The sequence below is a fragment of the Genypterus blacodes genome, unplaced genomic scaffold (assembly GCF_046128005.1).
Source record: "Genypterus blacodes isolate CSIRO-AG114 ecotype Tasmania unplaced genomic scaffold, CSIRO-AGI_Gbla_v1 ptg000007l_1, whole genome shotgun sequence".
Classification (NCBI taxonomy): domain Eukaryota; kingdom Metazoa; phylum Chordata; class Actinopteri; order Ophidiiformes; family Ophidiidae; genus Genypterus; species Genypterus blacodes.
The window spans coordinates 2,242,351-2,265,000 of NW_027466821.1; the positions used below are offsets into that span (position 1 = coordinate 2,242,351).

Sequence of the window (22,650 nt, forward strand, 5' to 3'; positions counted from 1 at the left end):
ATCGTGTCTGCCAGGCTTTCCATGAATCCATTCCACTCTATGCTAATTGACACTCCATTACCCCGACCTTGGCCCTAACTCTGTTAAAATCTATAACTTAAAACCTTTGATTGTTTAAGCTTTTTTGGGAGTGGTGCAGAGCTTTGTCCATCCGACGGAACAGTTCATGTTATAGTGTATAATGTTACGTGTTTGGGTTGGAGGAGAACATGATTAAATTACAGGCTTTTTCAACATGAATCCTGGAATATCTCGCTGGAATGTTAGTTGTGAATGTTAGTGTTATCCCGACGTGCTTTTTGGGAGATTTTTTTTGGGAACTGTTACTGTTGCGGGCCCGAGGCTGTACAAACAAACTAGGCTTGAAATTGGAACAACTGTAGGTTTATTTAAGTCGTTATGCGATGAGGCTTCCTACTTAAAGCACGTGCAGTCTCCCTGGTGATTCGGGTGAACCTTTTAAGAGGGAAACAGACCGGTAAACTGCTTATATATAGTATAAGCGCATCCCTAATGTACGCGCTTATGTGTGTAAACATGTACACCCACAGACTCACGTTCAAGGATGACCGCGTATGAACATGGGGAGGGGAGCAGAGGAGAGGCGGGCAGAATGCGATGGTTGATGGGCTGTCAATTGGTGGTCCACATGGAGTTTCTCTTCCAAGGCTGGCAGAGCGGCGTCCCGGCACGTCTCTGTCTATCTGTTTTGCTTTCAGGAATCACCCCCCACCCCCCGTTACCTCATTAGAATCTTTATACTCTCTCCTCCCCCCCCAAGGGAGCGCCGAGCATTGAACGGGCACACAAATGAGGCTACCTCTCCACTTTGTGTAATGTGTTCGCTCGCAACTGTGGGAGGAGAAAAACAAAGATGAGATTAATCACTCTAGCCCCCCCCACCCTCCCTTCCTCAAGTTCAGGGCTCCTGCAGACTTTTTTAACTAGTTTTATTTAATTACAGACAGCTTTCGTGAGTGCCACTGCTGCTGACGACCTAAATGGGGAAACTGGGACATTTTTTTCACACCCCCCCATCCAACTTTCTTACTACACACTATTGATTTCATGTGTGTGGACCTGAGCCATCACTTTGACACACTCCATCTCTCACTGTCCTCATATGCGTTTGCCTCCCTTTGTTTTGGTTTATATTTGGCCACAGCTTCGTCTCCGTTTCCCTCACAATTTAATCCCGAGGAGGTGTAGAGGAATTGTGGGCCCCCTTTGAGACAGAGAGGAGGGGAAGGTGCACAGGAGCTATTACCAACCAAATTGGAGAGGATCTGCTTCACTCTCCGCGCTGTGTTCACTCCGTAATGGCCGGGATTAGGAACAAAACGCAAAGACACTCCTCAAGATGCAGCAAGAACTCAAAATGGACACCAGGGATACTGACAGAGTGTGTTTGTGTCTGTGTCTGTGTGTGTGAGTGGCGGTTAATTATTTTTACGGTGTGAGTGATGGCTGTGCTCCACGCTTCTCTCTCTCTCTCTCTCTCTCTCTCTCTCTCTCTCTCTCTCTCTCTCTCTGCTGTAGCTCTTGGCCGTGTGGCTCCCTATGCGGTTTGCTTTGACAAACAGAGCTCCTCATTCCGCGGGCCCACTTGCCCGAGTTCGATTCCTGGAAGAAGCTCTCCCAAAACCAGCAGCGGTTCTCCGGCTCTCTCTATCTCTATATTTTTTTCCCTCTTAGTCACACTCTCTCTCCATCTCTCGGCATCCGAAGTGTTTCAACCCCAGGAATAATCCTCCTTGATCCACCAATGGCATGCAGGACACAGGAAAATAGCCCCTGCCGACAGCTGAAGCCCCCCCCCCCCCCTTGCCCCAAAGGAATGCTTGACCACGTGCACTCACAAACACACACACAGGCCATACATTCAAACGGACAGCGCAGTGGAGTGCAGAGCAGAACAGAGCGGGTCATTATAGAGGAGGAAGAAGTAAATGGTGCAGCCAGCCGCCCACCCTTGTTTATATAAGTAATTTGGCTGTTTTGCTGTAATATACAGAGGCTCGGGAGGAAAATGAGAGTGAATTAGAGAAACGAGTCCCCGCTTTGCGCCGCACAAGCTGACTGAAACACTTAAAACGGAAGGAAACCCATTTCCTTCATCAACACAATGTTACAAATGACTGCACCAATACACACACACACACGCCCTGCCTGTAGGTGAGAGGGTTACGTGCAGTTTTGGCAGTAGGATCCTACATATCCGCATTGTCAGATTTGCTTCACTGGTCTGCAGCGTTAATACTACAAATCCAGAAATGTGTGTGTGTTGGACATTCATTATTGATATCTAAGCTAAAGCAGATGCTGGTAGCGCTGGAATGCCATCAGGCCGCAGAATCCAACCCTCATACCCACAAACGTAGTGTTTGAGTGTACGCGCCACTTTTCATAGGAAAGATTGAGAATCACTGCCAAGATAGACACGCGCACGCGCGCGCGCACACACACACACACATAACACACACACACACACACACACACACACACACACACACACACACACACACACACACACACACACACACACACACATAACACACTTATTCATTCTCCATTTCTTGCGATCTTGTGGCTTATGGAAAGCAGAGCACATGTTACGTGAAAAACACATTTTCATTCTGAGGCTCCAGGAGATCTGGACTCGTCACATTTCTTGGTTCGCTCTTCCATCCTCCATCCTCTCTTTTCATATTTGGTTCACCTCCATTGTCCACGTTAAACGGCCCCCATCTGGTCTTTCTACATGGCTAAGCTTGGAAGGCCGAGTGGAAGATGACAAAAACTTCTGCTCCTGCACACGATTAATCACTGTGCCCCGTGTGTGTGTGTGTGTGTGTGTACTGTACATGGCTCTTTGGTTTAAGGCTGTCATGGTGCATGGGTAGCATATTGCACACTGCGATGCATGCCAAACTGTAAACCATGGAATGAACGGGCAACAATGTGCAATTTATAACAAGGAAAAGACACAAACACAACCAGACACGACAGCCTAAAGCCTATTAAGTGAGCTGTCAGAGCTCATGAATACATATTGTGCTGGTGGAGACCATTAGAACGTCTTAAATTCCATTATATTTGCCAGCGCAGAAATATTGAGCTACTGCTATGTGGCATTGTCTGTAATCTATATCTACGTAACGCAATAATACCCAGCTTCTGTGTGTGTAAAGCAGAATTGTCAGCTTTGTATACTGCGTCTTTACATTGTCAGAAACTCTATTCATTATTATTACTCTTGGCAAATGAGTTATCTAATACTAAAGCAGGAGAAACGTGCATCTTTGGTGGTTCCTATCCCATATTTATCCTTGGAGAGTCGTTCACACCGCGCGACTCCAGCAACCCGCCCGGTTTACTACTCGTTATCGACTCAAAGCTACTGGAATGAGCGACGAACAGCGAATCCAAGTTGTCTTCAGAACTCCTACAGGCAGCAACAGTGATTTAGTTTTTTAATTTACTTTTGCTGTGCTCACTCTCTTTGATTTCTCCTCCGAAACAAAACATTATCACGCATAAAAACACAACACGCTTCTCTGGCTGTGCGGTTTTATGATAAGGGGTTTTGTGGAAGGATATTAGTTTATTCGATTTTTCATTTCCTCTCTACTGTATATTATAAATATATATACATATTCTTCACTGATCATATGAGATCTATAACACAATGTACTCTGCAATGCTTGGATTTCGTTTCCAGACACTGACCAAATACCAAAACCTCCATTTCTTTGCTTCCACTCTTTTTGCCTTTGCGTTTCTTTCAACTGGACGCGTCGCAGCGTTCCTGTTTAAGCTGTTAGCTCCACTGTCGCTTCTTGGCGTCGAGGGGCGCCGACACGTTCAGAAGTGCAGATTGGTTTCCCATTGTGCGGCGCTGACCAGCTAGCTGGCAGGCTGGCTTAGTTAATAATAAGGTATGCTCCAGTGGCTTGTGTTTGTGTAGCACCTGCCATCTGTGTGTCCTTGAGTGTTGCCACTGTGTATGTGCATACTCAAGTGTGTGTGTGTGGCGGGGGGGGGGGCTTTTCGGTATTGGTGCACGCTGACTTCCACTTCCTGTGAAGCGATTTCAATAGCCCTGGTTGCGCTCTGAGGCAATCACCGTCTGTCTCTGTGTGTGCTTTTTAGCTTTACTCTTTCACACACACACACACACACAAGCACTATTCCTGTTTAGTGGATCCATGCGTGCTTCCGTCAGTCACTTGTGGGCCCATGCAGCGAATCTGAGCCCACATCTAACATCTTGAACCAAGTGGAGGCGGCTGACACTGGTGCTCCTCTCGCCCGCTCTGGTGCTTTTCATACACTCCCCGCCGACTCCAATCACACACTGATCCTTCGCCGCTCTATCTCTCTCTCGCACACGCACACTGTCTGCCTCTGCTCGTCACTAAGACCTTTGTTTTAACTGCTCAGGGGAGGATAGAGCTCAGTGAAGGCCTGGGTAGGAAGTAGAGGAGATGTCAGAATGGTGACTCTGTTGGGATTTTTGTCTCATCTACTAAATTCTCTCCCTTCTTCTCCACATCCGTTACTCCATCTTCAGTGATCCTAATCTTCCTAATGGCATCAGAGTAACAGTGTCCTCGTCTCATTGACAAGCGCGCCATAGAGCGAAGACTTATGACCAGCGTGGTAATGAGATGAAAATGGCGACCGAGGTGAAAGTCAATCATGACCCCTTGGTTCACCGCCACCGCCCTTCATCTTTACGGCTCCTCCCTTCATCTGTTGTTTCTCCCACTCTTCTCACCTTCACCTTCATCTCTTCCTCACTTATAGCCTCTTTACCGTCACCTGAGTTTGCTATGAAACCATTCAGCAGAAACTCGTTTTTTTCCTATCTTCCTTCATTTCTCCTCTTCTTTCCATCAATCCTGTTGATCGACCTCGCCATTCCCCACTCCCATGTGAGCCCCCCCCCCCCCCCCCTGCTTCTGTCCATCTCCCCCCCATGTGAGTGAGTGTGTGTGTGTGTGTGGTGGTTATCAGATGAGGCAGTGAGGCAAGCATGCCCGCCCATAGGGAGAGTATTAACACAGCCTCTTGTTTAAGCTTGTTTAGCTACTGCTGGCATGAAGTCGTGAACAATACAAACACACAGCGATGCTAAGATGTACGTGTGTGTGTATCTGTGTGTATTCCCAGCAGGAGAAAATGAAATGGTAAAATGCAAATGTGCTTGCTTTTCATTTTCACATTGCCACTACAACAAACCCGCTATACCCTGGGGGCCGCGCAGCATTACTGCCCCTTTATGCTGTATTATCATGTCAGGCATCATGATAGAATTACCCAGTAAACACAACAGTGTGTGTGTGTGTGTGTATGTACTGCTCTGTAGTGCCTTGAAACATGGACATGGATAGTGAGTTTGAGTGTGTGTGTGTGTGTGTGTGTGTGTGTGTGTGTGTGTGTGTGTGTGTGTGTGTGTGTGTGTGTGTGTGTGTGTGTGTGTGTGTGTGTGTGTGTGTGTGTGTGTGTGTGTGTGTGTGTTATTTCAAATTCTTGCGGCTTTTGCGTCATGGCTCCGACCCTACAATCGAGAGTGCGGCGGGGATGTTGCCCAGCATGTTGCCATAACAACTAATCAACTAATCACTGTGCAAGTCGGCGTGCATCTGCGCACGATAAAAGGAGTAAGTGGCGCGAGGGTTTTTCTCAGGCTACTGTCGTGCAACTATCCGACTGGGCTTCATTACCAGGAAAGTCTCCATATGGTTGTTGGTTCATGGCTCAGTGGAGATTCAGAGATGTCAGGCTAACACACACACCCCTCCCCCCTCCCTCCCTCACTGTACCAGCTAACAACATGCATGCATCTGTGTGTCATTGTGACCGCATGCCGGCGATATTCTGGGTGCCATGCAGGGATGCAGCATGGGGGGAGGGTGGGGGGGGGGGGGGGCAACATGTTTTTTAATCAGACTGCGTTGTAGAAATATTTTTAATGAGGTGATAAGCACCAGCTGTCATCTGTGATATGATGGAATCAAATTGTTTGGCACCGACGCATTAGCACAGTCGGTGTACAAAATGAAAGTATGGTTCAGCTGTGCTCTGAGTGCACACTTCACATCGTGCTCTGTGTTTAAAACACTCTATGAACCAACTCAAACTGAAAACCATCAATCTGGAAGGGATTTGCTTGGTCAGTCAGTTTCTCCTTGTTGTCACGGCATACGTGTCGTACGTGTGGTGAAACCAACAGGAAACTGGACTCTGATCGGCCCTGAACGCTCCATTTGACTTCCTTAACACTAAACCGGCTAAACAAAGCCGTGAAGTACGAGTCGCGGGAGTGTTTTGGCCAACATTCGGCCTGTTGTGTTCCCAGCTCAGCAGGCCCTTTAAAAGAGAGAAGCCTGTTTTCACTCAGTGTGCACAGCTTACATAACATAGATCAAATGTATACACAGCTAATTTGATAAATGAGTCCATCTGTGCATGCATGTGTGCATATACTGTATGTGTATGTTCCATATTCAGATGGTATTCATTATCCTGATAGCTTGAGGGTTAAAAGCAGGTGGTATACGCTCTAATGAGACTTCTGTCCTTTTTGTCCGTCCAGTTTGTATCATTTGGAGACATAAGTACTCCTTTTCTGGGTGTATATCGACTTTAAGAGCTATTCTCAGATGGTCCAGTTGCCCTTGTCTCACAAAGCCAATATCTGTTGTATAATTGGATGCATATTGGATGCAGATTTCACACATCCTCATCAGCCTTTATGTCTCCCATACACAAGTGAGCCCTTTCCTGCTGACAATGGATTCCAGTATCATCTTTTGCCAACATCAGCTTCTCTTGTTATCAAGTCATTTATCTGTCATCAGTCCCCGTGTCCGGCCGCACTGCGCAGGCTTTGTGACAAGGTGAAGGAAGCGTCAGTGACCCGGTGCGGCGGAGACGGACCGCACTGTGGAGAGGAGTTGGGTTTTTAATGATGGGATTGCGTGGAATTGAAAATGTGCCACCCTCTTCATCACCTGATCTGTCACAATCTATGTCTTCCTCTTTTTCGGACTCAAACTCATCCAGACTCTGCTTACATTTAAACAAATATCTATCATCAACTTATCAAAGTGTGTGAAATGGAAGATTTACTAAGCGTGCGTGTGTGTGGTTACAAGTCTCACACTGTGTTTGTGCATGGCGGTGACTCACTGACCCATAAAGTGATGTGCTGATGAATAATTGAATGCATTGTCCTTGTAAATGAATATTTCCCTCAAACACCACATCTCATTCCAAACCGCATCAGCTCTCTTTCCTCTCCACCCATTTTGACTAATGTATGTGTTTGTGTGTGTGTGTTTATCTCCCTGCTCTCATCTGTACCCCTCACTCCACTGGCTGTGTCGTGTGTGTGTGTGTGTGTGTGTGTGTGTGTGTGTGTGTGTGTGTGTGTGTGTGTGTGTGTGTGTGTGTGTGTGTGTGTGTGTGTGTGTGTGTGTGTGTGTGTGTGTGTGTGTGTGTGTGTGTGTGTGTGTGTGTGACAGCCTACCGGGAGCATCTACTCTCTCCCCCAGGCTGACACACACACACGGCCAAACAAAGTGAAGTGAAACACACACGAGCTGACAGCTACTTATCTTTCCCGTGTTGGTCTTTGATTCTCTCTCTCTGTCCCTCTATCTCTCTTACTTCTTCTTCCTCTCTGATCTTGTCTGTCTCCTCTTTTTTCCCCTCTTTTTCTTTTTCTATCCCTCTTTCCCCTCCAGAATTGCATATCCTGTCTCCCATGCCAATTGTCTCATGGCATAAACAAACAACAACAAATAGATATAATTCAATTTATTCTCCCTCTCTCTCTCTCTCTCTCTCTCTCTCTCTCTCTCTCTCTCTCTCTCTCTCTCTCTCTCTCTCTCTCTCTCTCTCTTTCTCCACCTTTGGGCAGTGATTTTGTTGTTTTCTAAATGTCACACTTTGATAGGTTTGATATTTTGGCCAATCTAATTTGTGAGATTAATGCTCAGATTTCCTGTTTCATCTTTTTTTCATCAAAATCTTGCCCTTACTGCTCTTTGGCTTGTATGGCCTTGAGAAATAAACATGTCCATGTGTGTGTTTTATGACTTTTTCAAAAATGTCAGTCAGTCAATCATCTGTGTGTGTGTGTCTCTCTCTCTCTGTCTCTGTGTATATTACACTTTGCTCTTGTTCAGACCACATCCACACTTTTTGATGATTTCCTCTCAGCGTTGTGTGTGTTTATGCGGACACACGCACACCTGTATGCGCACTGCAGCATAACTCCATCATTTATCGTAATTTGAACCGAGAGCGCAACTAAAGCTTAGTCACACCTCCATTTTGCTGTGAGCGAGCGTTTGAGAAACGAAGAGAGAGCGAGAGAGAAAGACGTTGCTGGTTTCGCTTCACACACCCTCTTTTAACCGTTTTGCTCATCTTCTCTTTCAACTCCCATCGTCGTTCAGTGGGAGTTGCAGCGTTCTCTTTCTACCTCTGCACAGCATCTCTGTCCCTCCTCTTCTCACTTCATCGTCCTCCATCCCTTCATCTTCCCCCGTCTCCACTTTTTTTAATGCTCTCCTCCTCCTCCACTCTCTGTAGGATAGGAGTGTGTGTGTAGGCAACGGTGAAAACCTGCAGCTCCAGAAGGAGAATGTCAGAGAAAGATATCTTATTTTTAGCTGTTATTTCTGTCCAGTCATGCCTGATAATGTGATTATACAACAAACATGTGTCCTGGAATCTGGACTAGATTGTTTTGGTCTGAAGGCCTTTCAAGCTTCGTCCCTTTGCGGTTTATTATGTTTTCTTTGACGCTGTGTTTGACTTCTGGATTACTACCGATCATCCTGAACTAACAACCTACTGGAGTTTCAAGTTGAAACAACAGGCTTTCAAATGAAATCTGTCATGCTTTTCCAGGTCTTTGTTCTATTCTTTATTCTCGATCTATGCGTCTCAGTGTAAGTCCTCATGAGGGAATTTCCTTTCATCTTCCCTACTGCGTAACGAGGACTGAATGGTTACAACTCTGCCCCGGAGTAGTAAAAATGTAATCTTTCTCACAATAATTTTCAGAGTTTTGTCGCGCATAAAGCCTCTCTGAAGGTTTCTCCCTCGCCCCTCAAGACCCGGGAGCAACTCTCACATTATGAAACCATATCATTCTTAACCAAGATATTGTGAGTCGACACACACCAGTAACCTTTCCAAATATGCAATGGGTGTATACTCGGACTGAATCTTGACAACAAACAGAAATGATTGTTTGTTGTGATGAATAATACAGAATAAATCAAACGTGACAGATTTCTGGAGGTGAGATAAAAAAAACCTTCCCGGAAGATTATAGAAATCATCTCAGCGCGGTTCGGCATCAGTGAGACGATCTAACCCCTGCTTATCTATCTGCCTTCAGAATAGCACGCAGACACAAGCGTACACACACACACACACACACACACACACACACACACACACACACACACACACACACACACACACACACACACACACACACACACACACACACACACACGCACAGATTAGAGCCTGGGAATGAGGTGACGCTGGGTGGCTTTAGCGCACTGACCTATATTTGCATTTAATCTGAGTCATTTAGGATTTCTGCCGTTCCAGTTGCTTTTGTTAGCAGTTGTTTGCCACCACTTTCCGCATCGGTCAGCAAAAATGTTATACCCGACAAAGCCAGCTGACGACAAGAATGCCTGTCAGCATACTAACGAAAACAAATGTCATGTGAAGAGCCCTCTGTGCCTTTTAAAGGGAGTAATTGGCAGCTTAAGAACAGGTTTGATGCTTGTCGCAGGAAAAGCAGCAGGAGTGGAGAAACTTTCCAGACGCTTCCTCATTTTGTGCTTCACCTGCACAGTTTGCGTCTCGTCCCAATGCAAGTGTGTGTGATCTGAATTTGTGTGATGTGAATTCCCTCCTGGGTCGGATCGGTGTGCGTTTCCAGATTCGTTTTTCCGACGCTGAAGCTGTTTTGCTGGTTGTCTCGCAGTTATTTCAAAAGAAAGTAATAACATTCCTCACACATCTTGGCTGTGAAAGCGTCTGTGATTAGAGCAAAGAGTTATTGTGGCCTGTGAGTGGCTTGGTGATGGAGTGAGGTCGGCGTCTCCACACGCACAAAGGCAGCGAAAGCAACCTGGCGACCGGCAATGGAGAAGGTGAAATGAAAGCTGTTCCTCCTGGGTGATTCCGCCAGCCTGGCTTTTGTCCGCGCTGCCTATCAGACCTCTGCATTTCAATGCGCACGCATGTGTGTGTGTGTGTGTATGCGCATGTTTGTCTGTTTCTGCCAAGTTGAGCCCTGTTTCGAAGCCTCGTCAACCTCGCTGCTATCGCACGTCCCCCTTTGCTCCTCTCCCCGTGGGTTCTCCTGCTTTAAAATGCATGGCGCCATTTCCCAGAATTCCGAGCTCATCCAGCGGGACGCACCCGAGTGCACCCATCCTGCCTTAATCTGTCTGGAGCTCACACTAAATCTGTCAGTTGCAGCCACTGCTCTGCCACACACACTTGTGTATCTTTGTATGTATTTCTGCTTGGGAAGTGTGTGAAAATATACATGAACTCATCTCAGCTGTCAGGTATTGCTCAGTGTATAACAGCTGAATGTGTGTGTGTGTGTGTGTGTGTGTGTGTGTGTGTGTGTGTGTGTGTGTGTGTGTGTGTGTGTGTGTGTGTTGTTATCCATATCTGTAGACTCACCCTGTATGTTTACATGCTCATGAAAACTTTGATTCTACTCTGATTAAGGCAAGAAATAGTAAAAGGAAGTCAAATACATTCTGATCAAACCTCCCACTTCAGGAGCATCTGGCAAATTCTACCTCATATGATGTAAATGTACTACTTAACTTAAAATGCAAGTAATTACCTGACTAATCTTGCATCACTGAGGCAGCTTGACGATTCCAGTTTGTTGACATTGTGTAGCACATGGATATGAATTCATTTTAGGCCGGGATCCAGCGTGTGTTGCGTTTGGGATGAGACAAAACATAGTTGAGCTGGTTTTGGTCTGAGTTGGAATGTTTATTCAAAATGCTTGGGGGGGGAATTGTGCTCTTGGTTTGGCACTGTACAGATATGAAGTATGCACACACACACACACAACTGAGAGGGACTCCTCAGAAAGACACTTGTTGGCTTCCCCCTGGGGCTTTACTGTATCTGATAGCTGTTCGTACGGTCTGTCTCGCTTGTTAAGCAAGTCGCCGTGATGTAATGTGATGTGATGTCGTGTGTGTGTGTGTGTGTGTCTTATGGCTCTATTTGCCGCTGAACCATGGTGCAACCTTGACTAGAGACTGCACAACAAAGGGATTTTTGTCACAGTTGACATTAACTCTTGTATGATAGAGGGTTTGTAAGCGATGATGACACCTATTCACATTGTTCAATCAGCTGATCCTGTTATCTTTATTTACTAATATCTTTGCTACATTTTAGGAGGAATAGTCAGTAGAGCACTACCATTAGCCCTGCTGTCAAATTACTTACTACTTATTATTAGATTATGTGTGTGATGAGTTCAGGAAGGATAGATATGAGTGAGGTTAAGACCAATTTCCCTGCGTTTTAGTTCAGAGAGCTGGTCAAACATCAAAACCTGCAGGGTTTCCCAGACAGAGGGTAAGCGCTTCTTTCTTTCTTCCTCTTCTTATCTTGTTAACATAAATGGAGACAGAGACCGAAACACTTCCTGGGTCGAAACGCCTCGGCTCTAAATGGCAGCGTCGACCGCATGTGAGCCTAATCTGAGTATCCAGCAGGATTTTGCAGCGGATCTGAATTCACTCAGCAGTATCTACTTGCCTCCTATAGAACACATCTATAGAACAAATCTACAGGGATTAAGGCTGCAGTTGGTGAAAGCGTATTCAAGAGATCGAGACGGGGAACTGCAACCTAAACCCTCACGTTGTCGTAGTTGGTGTGTTTACATACACCCTAAAACTTTGATTGCGCTGTGATTCAGGCGTTTAGAAGCCGAACACAAACTACATAAACAAACTCAAGTATCTTCCTCCTGAATGAAATGTGATGAGTAAATATCCCATGTTTGCAGGCTGTCACACACTCTTAGGTTTCATGCAGATTGAGTTTTCTCTTTTGGGGGAGCTTGAGCGTGACTCACCACATGCCCTCAATGCAAACAGAGAATCCTAAAGTGACACTCTGGAGTGTTGTGATGGAGGTGAGCGAGGCCACATTGGTGTTGGGAAAACACACGACACGTTGCATCAGCGTCAAATGGATTGGACTGGATGTGTTGGCAAATGCATCGGCTATGTGTTTCTCTGCTGATGTGTGTATTTCAATCTATATGACGAGGCTAAAGTCCGATTCTGACCATTTCATCATCACCGTCTCACGTGTTGTCGTCTTTGCTCAACGTCCGTGCTCAAGAATAGCAGTGTCCTCGCTACAACCCAGTGGGCCAATGTCACAGAGAATCAGAGCATCTCTCTCTCTCATTATGTGTGTGTGTGTGTGTGTGTGTGTGTGTGTGTGTGTGTGTGTGTGTGTGTGTGTGTGTGTGTGTGTGTGTGTGTGTGTGTGTGTGTGTGTGTGTGTGTGTGTGTGTGTGTGTGTGTGTGTGTGTTTCATGTCATATCTGTGCATCAGCAGGTCTTCTTTTGTTGGATTTTGTTCCACAATATTACATTCATGCACCAGTGGCATCACATCCTTTTTTAGGCTGCCTGTTTTTGAGCTCTGCGGCAGATGTGTGGTCAAACAGCCATGAATGGCATCTCATCGCTCTCTCTCGCTTTCTCTCTCTCTCTCTCTCTCTCACACTCTATGTTGTTCTCTTTGCTCTTTTCTCTGGAGTGATAACACGCACAATCCTCGGAAAAGGAACAAGACAACAAATCGATTGTCTCAAGAGCGAGCGCCTCTCCCGTCTCGTCAGTGCATCATTTGGCGGTCAGCCATCCAAGCCAGTTGACAGACAGGCCGTGATAGATAGACAACAGAAAGAGTGAGACAGAGAGACAGACAACAGGCAGATAGAGCGAGACAGAGAGACAGACAACAGCTGGTTGGTGAGTCGAGAGGCGGGAAGCTTTTACTTCACCAACGGAAAAATTGCAACTCTAAAATGAATAATTTAGCTCACTGCAGCTGCGAAAGTCACTTGGATAATTCATGCAGTGCGCACACTAAGAGTTTCTGGGAGTGTGTTTGCTTGCTGTGATTGCCTCTGTCTGTGTGTGTGTGTGTGTGTGTGTTTGTGTGCAAAAGCAGTTGGTCTGCATGAATTACAAAGTCAGATGTGCTTTTCTGGCAAATCCCTCGTAAAGATTCAAGATTGTGTCTTTGCAGCTTGGGGAATAACAAGGACTTAACAAGAGCCATCGTAAAAACACAGAACGACACTAGCTAACACACACACATACACACACATCACAAAGAACATGCTAAATCTCGTGTGTGTGTGTGTGTGTGTGTGTGTGTGTGTGTGTGTGTGTGTGTGTGTGTGTGTGTGTGTGTGTGTGTGTGTGTGTGTGTGTGTGTGTGTGTCTAAAGTGTGCTCAAACATGTGTTAGTCTATGAAATTGGATCTATGTGAGTCTCCAGGTGCATTCACTGTCAAGCGCAGTGGGCAATCCCTGTAGTCAGAGGAAATGGAATTATGGATAAATGCGTTAGCTGTACCTGGAATCCCTCTCTTGTCGTGTGTGTGTGTGTGTGTGTGTGTGTGTTGGCTGTGAGCAGGTCATCTGAGTTTCTTTCTTTCTTTCTTTCTTTTTCTTCCTGAAATATCATCTTTTGAACTCTCTGAACTTCCTCTGTTTGATATCCAACCACTTCCTGCACGCCCCATCTGTTAAATTTCCGTTGGGTAATTTTGTTCTTTCCACCCTCCCATCCTCTCTCATCCATCCCAACCTCATCCACCCCTCCGCCCATCTGTTTTGATAGGAGAGATCAAAAACACAAACAGCCCGTTGAAACGTCTCTGAAACTACTTAGAAGGTCTTGTGTGAAGCTTTAAAATCAGTTCTCAATGATTCCAGGAGATCCAATGAGTAAACATTAGCCTAAAGAAACGACTTAACTAAACTGGTAACTTATTTAAGTAGAGTTTAATAGATTTCATACATAGATTTTAATAAGTCGTGCAGTGATGTGTACCAGCTGTTACAATGTACAAAGTGAATGAAAGTTTCTCATAACTTACACCGCCGACTGACTCAAAGGCACCACTGCTGCTTCTTTTGCAGCAGGATGTGAAATGATTTACCGCCCTGTGTGTTGTGTGTTGAATGGGCGATGAGGCAAAATAACTTTAATTGGATGTTTCCGATTCATAAGAAGGAGTTCGGCAAGTCAAAATGTAATATTTTACCCGGGTAAATACGTTTATTTCCCGGGAGCAGTTTGTGGCAAAATGAAAAAGCTCCGAAAAAAGTGACACAAAAATGGAAATGTTTCACACTTTCTGTTGTATGTGTAATTATTTGGCTTAATGCTTTATGTCGCCTTCACACATTACTGATCGTTCCTTGTCTCTTTGTGTTATTTTTGTCATTGTATCCCAGCGTGGCTCTGCTTTTGTGTGTTGGCACTTTTATTCATCTTTGCAAACGAGCAAAAATGAAAACTGACGTTGCTGTGCCTGTTTTGTGTTCCAGTGCTGGCCAGCTTCCGAGGGACCGTCCAGCATGGCCTCCCACTGGAAATTGGAGACACGGTGCAGATCCTTGAGAAATGTGAAGGTAAGTGCACAAACAAACACACACACTGTGCAAGTGCACTGTGGGAGCCGGGGACTGAAAGAAAAGGAGAACACAGCTACAGACTCTAGCACACACACGTGCAGATGCATACTGTGATGCAGTGGACGTCCACTCGGTCAGCATCACGTTCCCCACAGAGCCGTGTGCACCCCAAATGAGCAGCATTGTGATGAATGCCTGTGGAAAGTCGTGTTTGCTACCGTTTCCTGCAGCGCGGGCTGGCTGCAGTTTCGCCTTCCTGCTTACGCCAAGTCTGTTTTTGTCCTTCTCTCTCTCTCTCTGTCTCTCTCTCTCTCTCTCTCATTCTCTCTCTCTCTTTCTCTGTCTCTCTCTCTCTCTCTCTCTCTCTCTCTCTCTCTCATTCTCTCCCTCTCTTTGTCCTTCACTGTCGATATAAGTATATAAGTCCTCCTCATCAAAATCGGAAACACACACACTTTTCGACACTTTAACACACATGCACAAACACACACCTCCCTCTTCCTGAGCACTTGACACACTCTGTCTCACTTCCTGTTTTTTTTTCTTTTTCTTTTTTTAAATTCCTCTCTCCGGGGACAGAAAGACACATAGACAGTCAGCCAGTGGCACAGTCAGCCAGCCAGAAGGATGTGATATTGCTGTAAAAGGCCCAGAGGAAGTAGACAATAGCCCAGGCAGCGGCGTGCTGTGCCCAGAATCGAAGTCAAACTCATGCCAGCAGCGAAGCAGGCTGGAAGCTGAGAGTCAAGCTGCTGGCGGCGAAGAGGACGCAGACTAACGACCCTGCTTCATGTTGTTACTGTTGACACTTCTAAACGCGGGCGCGTAACAAGCAGAGATGTTTTTTTACCGACATACAGCGCCCGCCTACAAACGCACCACAGCTTAGTCATTGATTTACAAGCAGGTACCCACTGGCTTGACTTTTTGAGCTGCGGTGTTTCGCTCTATGTTCCCTTGACGAAGTAACAAGGTACTTCAAAGGACTGGAATGCCTGTAAGGTCTTGAAGATGTTTTGACACTCAACCCAAGTAGATTCTTCAGTTCTGAGTCAGTAGCGGGCGGAAAATTGGTATTTATTCTCTGAGGGACTAAGTTGATGTTGTGGGTCACATGGGAGTCACAGAAGGGTTCCTTTTACCTGCATTCATGCGATTGAAATGAATGCAGTGGCTCTGATATAACAGGAGAGGGACGATCAGGCAGCAACTGGTGAATGCAGGTTTATTGCCAATTACCCTGAATGAATACCACCAGACATCCAACAACCCAGATCACCAAGGACCATCATAGACATACAGAGTTACATTTACAGTAAATGTAAGTGCAAAATGGGATGTTATATCCTATTCATCTGCCGCTGTCTCGCCATCACTGCGTTTGACCTGCAACACACAGTGAATGACTCAAATGTGTGGCACAGTGCAGACACACACATGACTCAGTGAATGTCTGAGCCATTAGATTCAGTAAAAACCCAACAGTGGCTGTAATAAACACACATTTACATTTGAGTTATTAAGCGTAATGCTCTTATCTGAAGCAAATTACAATGGCTGTAATACTGGAGCGAGCTTAAATCCATCAGTTAGGAAAAAGAGCATCAGTAAAGCCTGGGATGTAAACGCATTAGGTTGTTATCAGCGTTGGGGTTTGCCTAAGCACTCACCCTCGCTAATGTGGCTTGAGCCCTGATTTTGTGTGTGTGTGTGTGTGTGTGTGTGTGTGTGTGTGTGTGTGTGTGTGTGTGTGTGTGTGTGTGTGTGTGTGTGTGTGTGTGTGTGTGTGTGTGTGTGTGTGTGTGTGTGTGTCAGGGAGCTTCTTCACATTTAGCTGTCGTTAGTTCACTGCAGCTGTATGTGTCATAGTTTCCTTCCGAGAGTCTGCTGATATTTGGTCTGCGGTCACATGAAACGCTGCAAAACAGGACGCTTTGTAACGACATGTTCTCCAGCAGTCAGCGTAACGTTCTGGTTGGTCCGTTTGGTGATGTCTCAGTGCCCATGCATGGATCGGACTAAAAACTAAAAACATGAAATGTCTTGGTACATTCAGCTGTCACACACACAGACACACACACACACACACACACACACACACACACACACACACACACACACACACACTCCTTCCCAGTCTTGTTCTTAATCAATGTATTCCCTTTTCTGCACCTCCTGTCCCCTGGATGATTTAAACAGATGTAAAGCTTCTTGAAACACACCGAAAATTAGCAAAAATTACACCTATAAACACAACCCACTACCTTGAAATGTGTTTTGGTTTTGAACACATATAAATGTACAAAATAAATCAATGCAGGACAAACAACAAACTCCACAACCCATTAGCACCCTCTGTGACTTCCAAGCTGAATACTAGTGTGTATGTGTGTGCTGCCTGCAGTGAAAGCCAGAAAAGGTGTCAAAGTCACAGCAACAGGGTGGAAATAAAAGATGTTTTTTTCTGTGCAGGTTGGTACCGAGGATTCATCCTGAAGAACCCAAACATCAAGGTGAGGGAACTTCCTTTGACAACGTGTGTGTGTGTGTGTGTGTGTGTGTGTGTGTTTATTCAGAATGATTTATTTTCCTATTCCTTGTGTGAACAAATGGATTATGGTTTTACATTCTTCACACACAGACACACACACACACACACACACACACACACACACACACTCCCCTTTCTTTGTCTCCTAAATCCTATCGGTCTTCTTGCTTTTATCTCCTTCTCCCTCTTCCCTCTGCTTCCATCTTCTCTTACCCCGCATACACACTTAACACTGCATTGATTATGTGCGTCACTCGGCGTGTGAGCGGTTAAATGTTAATGGCAGCGGAGGTGAATGGCACCGGTAGCGTCTCATTAACTTGTTTATTTCCTTCCCCAAGGGAATTTTCCCATCCAGTTACATCCACCTGAAGAATGCCCACGTCAAGAACAAAGGGTACGTAATGAGCGGCCAATCTCCCTCTCTCTTTTTCCATTTCCGTATCAAATGCATCATCGATCAATACTATCGTTTTATTTTATTTTTGCACATGTGTGTGTATTTCCAAATTATAGACAATTTGAGACAGTTATCCCGGTGGAAGACTCGGTCATCACAGAGATGACGTCGACGTTGCGAGACTGGGGTGCCATGTGGAAGCAGCTTTACGTGGTAAGCTCATACACACACACACATGTTCACAAACATATAACCTCCACCTAAACAAATTAGTCAATTCTAGTTTTCTCACAAAGGGAATTTATTTGGCCTTGGCTAATTCAAATACCACAAACAGTCCAAGCTTTTTTTTTCCGCACACATTCATTAGACGGATTGATTTTTGTGTGTGTGCCCTATTAAGCTATCTGGGCTGCTGATTAAACGGAGTTGATGAATACTCGTAGATCAAAGTGAATACATTTGTGGCAAAAAGCAGCAGGACACAGAAGCTCATTTGCACGAGTCCATTTCCAGTGGTGCTGATTACCCGGCTTCCTCTGGGTCGCCCTCCTTCTCTGCGCTGATTTGGACTTTCCGTCTCCTCTTCCTCACTGCTGTTTCGGGTGCCTCATTGCAATTACACATGTTCCCCTTTTTTTTTATCTCTGTCTTTTCCTCAATATAACTCAATCTGTATTTCACGTCTATTTGCCTCCTATTCATTCCATTTGACTCAATTTCTCCTTGTCTGTTCTGTGGGCTTCTCCTCCCCTCCGGTCCTTAATCCCCGCTTTTCCTCTCTTGTCTCTTCCCACCATTTCCTCCTCCCGCAGAAGAATGAGGGGGATTTGTTCCACCGGCTTTGGCACGTGATGAATGAAATCCTGGACCTTCGAAGGCAGGTGCTGGTGGGCCACCTCACCCACGACCGCATGAGGGACGTCAAGCAGCACATCACCGCCAGATTGGACTGGGGCAACGAGTAAGTAGAGGAGAGAGGACGACCTTTATGTCTGAATATCTGTCCGGTTATTGCATGAGGGGAGAACACACGGACCACAAATCCCCTGAACAAGAAAAACAACACATCTGACTAGTGTGTGTGTGTGTGTGCGTGTGTTGATTCACTTTGAGGGATTACTGAACTTGAATGGGTTTGAATTCTCTACACATTGCATTTTTTTCTGTCATGACTAATGAAAAGTGCTCCCATAGCAAATTGAGCTTCATTGGATTGAACTGATCTCCCACTGATCTCCCACATATACTATATCCGCTTATTATAGGAAAATTAAATATTTAATGACACTGATTATATGAATAAATTACATGTTAAATCATCTTGCCCTGAATGCTCTTCGGCTCATGTATGTCTTGCCATCTCGCAGCTTTCTGACTCATCTTTTCTTCCCTTGCAGTCTCTCTCTCTCTCTCTCTCTCTCTCTCTCTCTCTCTCTCTCTCTCTCTCTCTCTCTCTCTCTCTATGCTTTCATCCATCTCCCCTACAGACACATTCCTCTCTCTGTACCCCCCCCCCGCCCCTGTCAGACAGACGCCACTCTCTCCATCCTGTCTCCCTCTTCCTCCATGCCAATAAAATTATTCATTCCAACATTCCTCTGTCCTCATTCCCGCTGTCTGTCTCCTTACCCTTCACTCTCCTTTGCCCTATTTCCCTACCCCCCCCCCCCCCCACCCCCCCCCCCCCCCCCCCTACACATACACATACACACACACATACACACACACACACACATGCACACACCTCTTATCTAGAGATGAGGAGGGAATAGACAGTCTCTTGCTTTGGGGTGGTATATGGTTGACCAGGCTTGTCTATTTTAGTGTCGACATGGAAACACACACCGTTGCACCGTTTTGGTCTGAAGAGAGGGCCAGCCCGGTGGAGTTTGACGAGGAAGAGGAGGGAAGTGGGTGGTGATGGAGAGAAACAAGTTGAAAGGAGGGTGGGAGAATGGGGAAGATATGAGAATGAAGCCTTTAAGGATACGGATGCAAACAATGAAAAGGAGTACACAGGGAGTTAGATGGATGGAAAAAAAGAGAGATGAAGAGTAAAGGAGGAGGAGGATGGCGAGAAGCACTTGGAGAAAGGACGATAAAGAGGACAGCAGGCACAGTGGGAGGCTAATGCGAGAGACATTTTGCTGTCATCTGTTCCTTGGAGAGGAGGACAAACTGTCAACTTTATTTAGATGACTGACATGGGTGGCCTGACAGCAGTTTTTTATGTAATGCCGCTCTGTGTATGTGTGAATGCGTGTGTGTGTTACTGTGCTTGTTCTGTGTGTTGTTGCTCAATTCACTTTATGTTTTGTTTGTCTGCAAATCTCTGAAAGAACCATAACGTTGATATGTTCTGATATTCACCATCTTGCTTTAATTTGATACCTGTGTGTGTGTGTGTGTGTGTGTGTGTGTGTGTGTGTGTGTGTGTGTGTGTGTGTGTTACAGACAACTTGGCCTGGATCTGGTCCCTAGGCGAGAGTTCAGCATGGTGGACCCAGATGAAATCAGCGTGACAGAACTCTACAGGCTGGTGAGTGGCCTCTCAGCTCTGAGCTTGTGACTCCAAAGTCTCCCTGGATCTCCACATCCACATAAATAGACTGGAACTCTTGCACCTCCCTGTCCATCCAAAGTTCTGCATAGCATCCTCAAAAGGCTTGAAACTTTGCCGGTGCTTTCTTTGTGAGTATTTAAAAATTGCAGTTGTCGCCATTATCGGGCAGGGGAAAAGCTGACATCTAACACAACCAATCCAGAACTATCCAGGAGCCACAGTAGTAGATGTGCTAGTTCCAGTACTTCGGCGCTCAAGTAATTGGAGGGAAATGAAGGAAAGTTCTTAAAAACTTTCTAGAGTTCTTGGGGAAAAGTTCTCATAGTGCAAAGAGACACTAGTTTGACACTTCAGGTGGGTTGTCGTGGGTTGTCGTCATATAAAAACAGCCTCCAAACCTTCACAGTCCACAAACATGTGAGACGTCTCCTCAGCAGGAGTTAAGGCTGTCAGTGTTTTCTGGAGTTTCTCTGTCCACGGCATCATCTTAAACCTCTGCGGTCCCTTTGAGTTAAACCAACAAGGTATAAAAGCAGGATGTGGGTCACTCAGGAGGAAGACGAGAGCTTCTTCGAGTGCCTCCATTCTTTAGTAAAGGCAGGGAAACGATGGATTACTGCCCATATGTCCGATTGGCACAGCTGACATCAAGATGACAGCAGCGCTTCAGAGATCATTTCATTACCTTCCCTCCCCACATAAAACAACTCCCGCCGAAGCAGAGCGTAAAATTTCATCTCTCCGATGTTAGCCGTCTGGCACGTGGTAGAAACTCATAAGATCCCCCAGACTTATTGACATTTGTGCGTTTTCCTCACACACTCCCCTCTTTTTTCCTTTTCCCTGCCACTCGCCGTCTTGTTATTCTTCTGGCTTTCTCCAAGCTCCAACCGCTGTTACCATGGCAACCGCATCCCTGCTCCGATACAGTGCAGTGAAAATTGTACCACGCGCGTGTGCACACACAGACACACATTCTGTGATGGCCTTCGCAAGGGTAATTGAAGCTCTTAATCCATCTGTTTCTTCCTTTGTTAGTCAAAACAAAGGCGGGCAGAGCAGGATGAAAACTTAACACACCTTTATTAATGCTGCACTAAATGAGCAAATGACTGCAATTCCCCAATATTGGGACACAATACATTAAAAACACCTACATGCGCACACACACTTGCAAGCACACACACACACGCACACACACATTCACACACACACACACACACAGGTATTATCTACCACCACGCTGAGACCAAATTACATGAATGGTTTTTTGCGGCGAGATCTGTTCATGAGAGCAGCTCCTTTGTTTTTGTCTCTCAGTGTGTCGCTGCAGTGTGGCTTAATTGAAGTGAGAATTGAATTGTGCTTCTGTGTGTGTGTGTGTGTGTGTGTGTATGTGTGTGTGTGTGTGTGTGTGTGTGTCAGGGATGTTACAGTAAGAAAATCTAGTTATGTGATATCTGCCCTGTGAGAGACTTGATAGATGTGGAGATGGATAAGGAGAAGACATCATTTTGCAGTCACCAGTGGAGGTATTTTATGAAGCATTTACCAGGACGTATAGGTTGAATGAAACTCAAATACATATGCGGCTCAGATCCGAACCGCTACTCCTTGACATTGACATTGAAAGGAGACGTCTGAGTTTGCATCTCATCAGGATTCCTCCTCAGACGCGTCCCCTGGGGGAAGTATTCTGTGCTCGTCCAACTTGGAGGAGACCACCCTGGGTAGAGCCATAGAATACGCAGAGGGGGGATTATGTATCCCATCTGGTCCGGGAACACCTTAGGATTTCCCAGGGAAGAGCTTGGAGGCTGGTGATGATATCAGCCCGCAACTCAGATCCAGATAAGCGGTTGGGGGGGGGTTGGGGGATAGATTGCGGGGGTGGTACTGCTCTATTTCCAAGTCTTCGTTCTTCTTCAAACTTCCAGTTGTTCCACGGAGGCCCGAGCTCAGTAGAAAGCTAGCGGATCAGGCCAGAGTGTGGATCCCAGAGCTGCAGAGTCGTTAAACAGTGGCAGATCAGACAGCCGTGATAGATGACGGCTCATTCCTCGCTCCCGGAAATACTGTAGTAGAATTTCCGCCAGGGCTTCATTTATCAAGCAAGTCTTTCTTGCTTTCTTGCTTTCTTGCTTTCTTGCTTTCTTGCTTTCTTTCTCCTTTATGTCACACTGGCTCTCCTAATTCATGGGCTTCAAAGCGGGATGAAAGGGGGATTAAATTGTGATGGCAGAGTGGAAGATGAAAGGAGGGATAGTGGAGGTTCCTCTGTGGCCTCAGTTTGACCCCCTTTCCTTCCCCCGTGTGTATAGACACTGGACCATGCTGTCTCTGTCTCTCTCTGTCTGTCTCTGTC

The 22,650-nt window shown here is 45.9% G+C and overlaps 1 protein-coding gene across 2 annotated transcripts in view; it reads left to right on the forward strand.

Moving 5' to 3' along the window:
• The window catches only part of dock4b (dedicator of cytokinesis 4b), an 85,342-nt gene that overhangs the window by 11,577 nt on the left and 51,115 nt on the right, over positions 1-22,650 (forward strand). For both annotated transcript variants that reach the window (XM_076151473.1, XM_076151479.1), the window contains exons 2-7: positions 14,682-14,765; positions 17,241-17,281; positions 17,661-17,716; positions 17,836-17,932; positions 18,535-18,683; positions 20,177-20,261. In XM_076151473.1, coding sequence (XP_076007588.1) covers positions 14,682-14,765; positions 17,241-17,281; positions 17,661-17,716; positions 17,836-17,932; positions 18,535-18,683; positions 20,177-20,261 — 512 coding nt within the window. The remainder of the gene's footprint in view (positions 1-14,681; positions 14,766-17,240; positions 17,282-17,660; positions 17,717-17,835; positions 17,933-18,534; positions 18,684-20,176; positions 20,262-22,650) is intronic.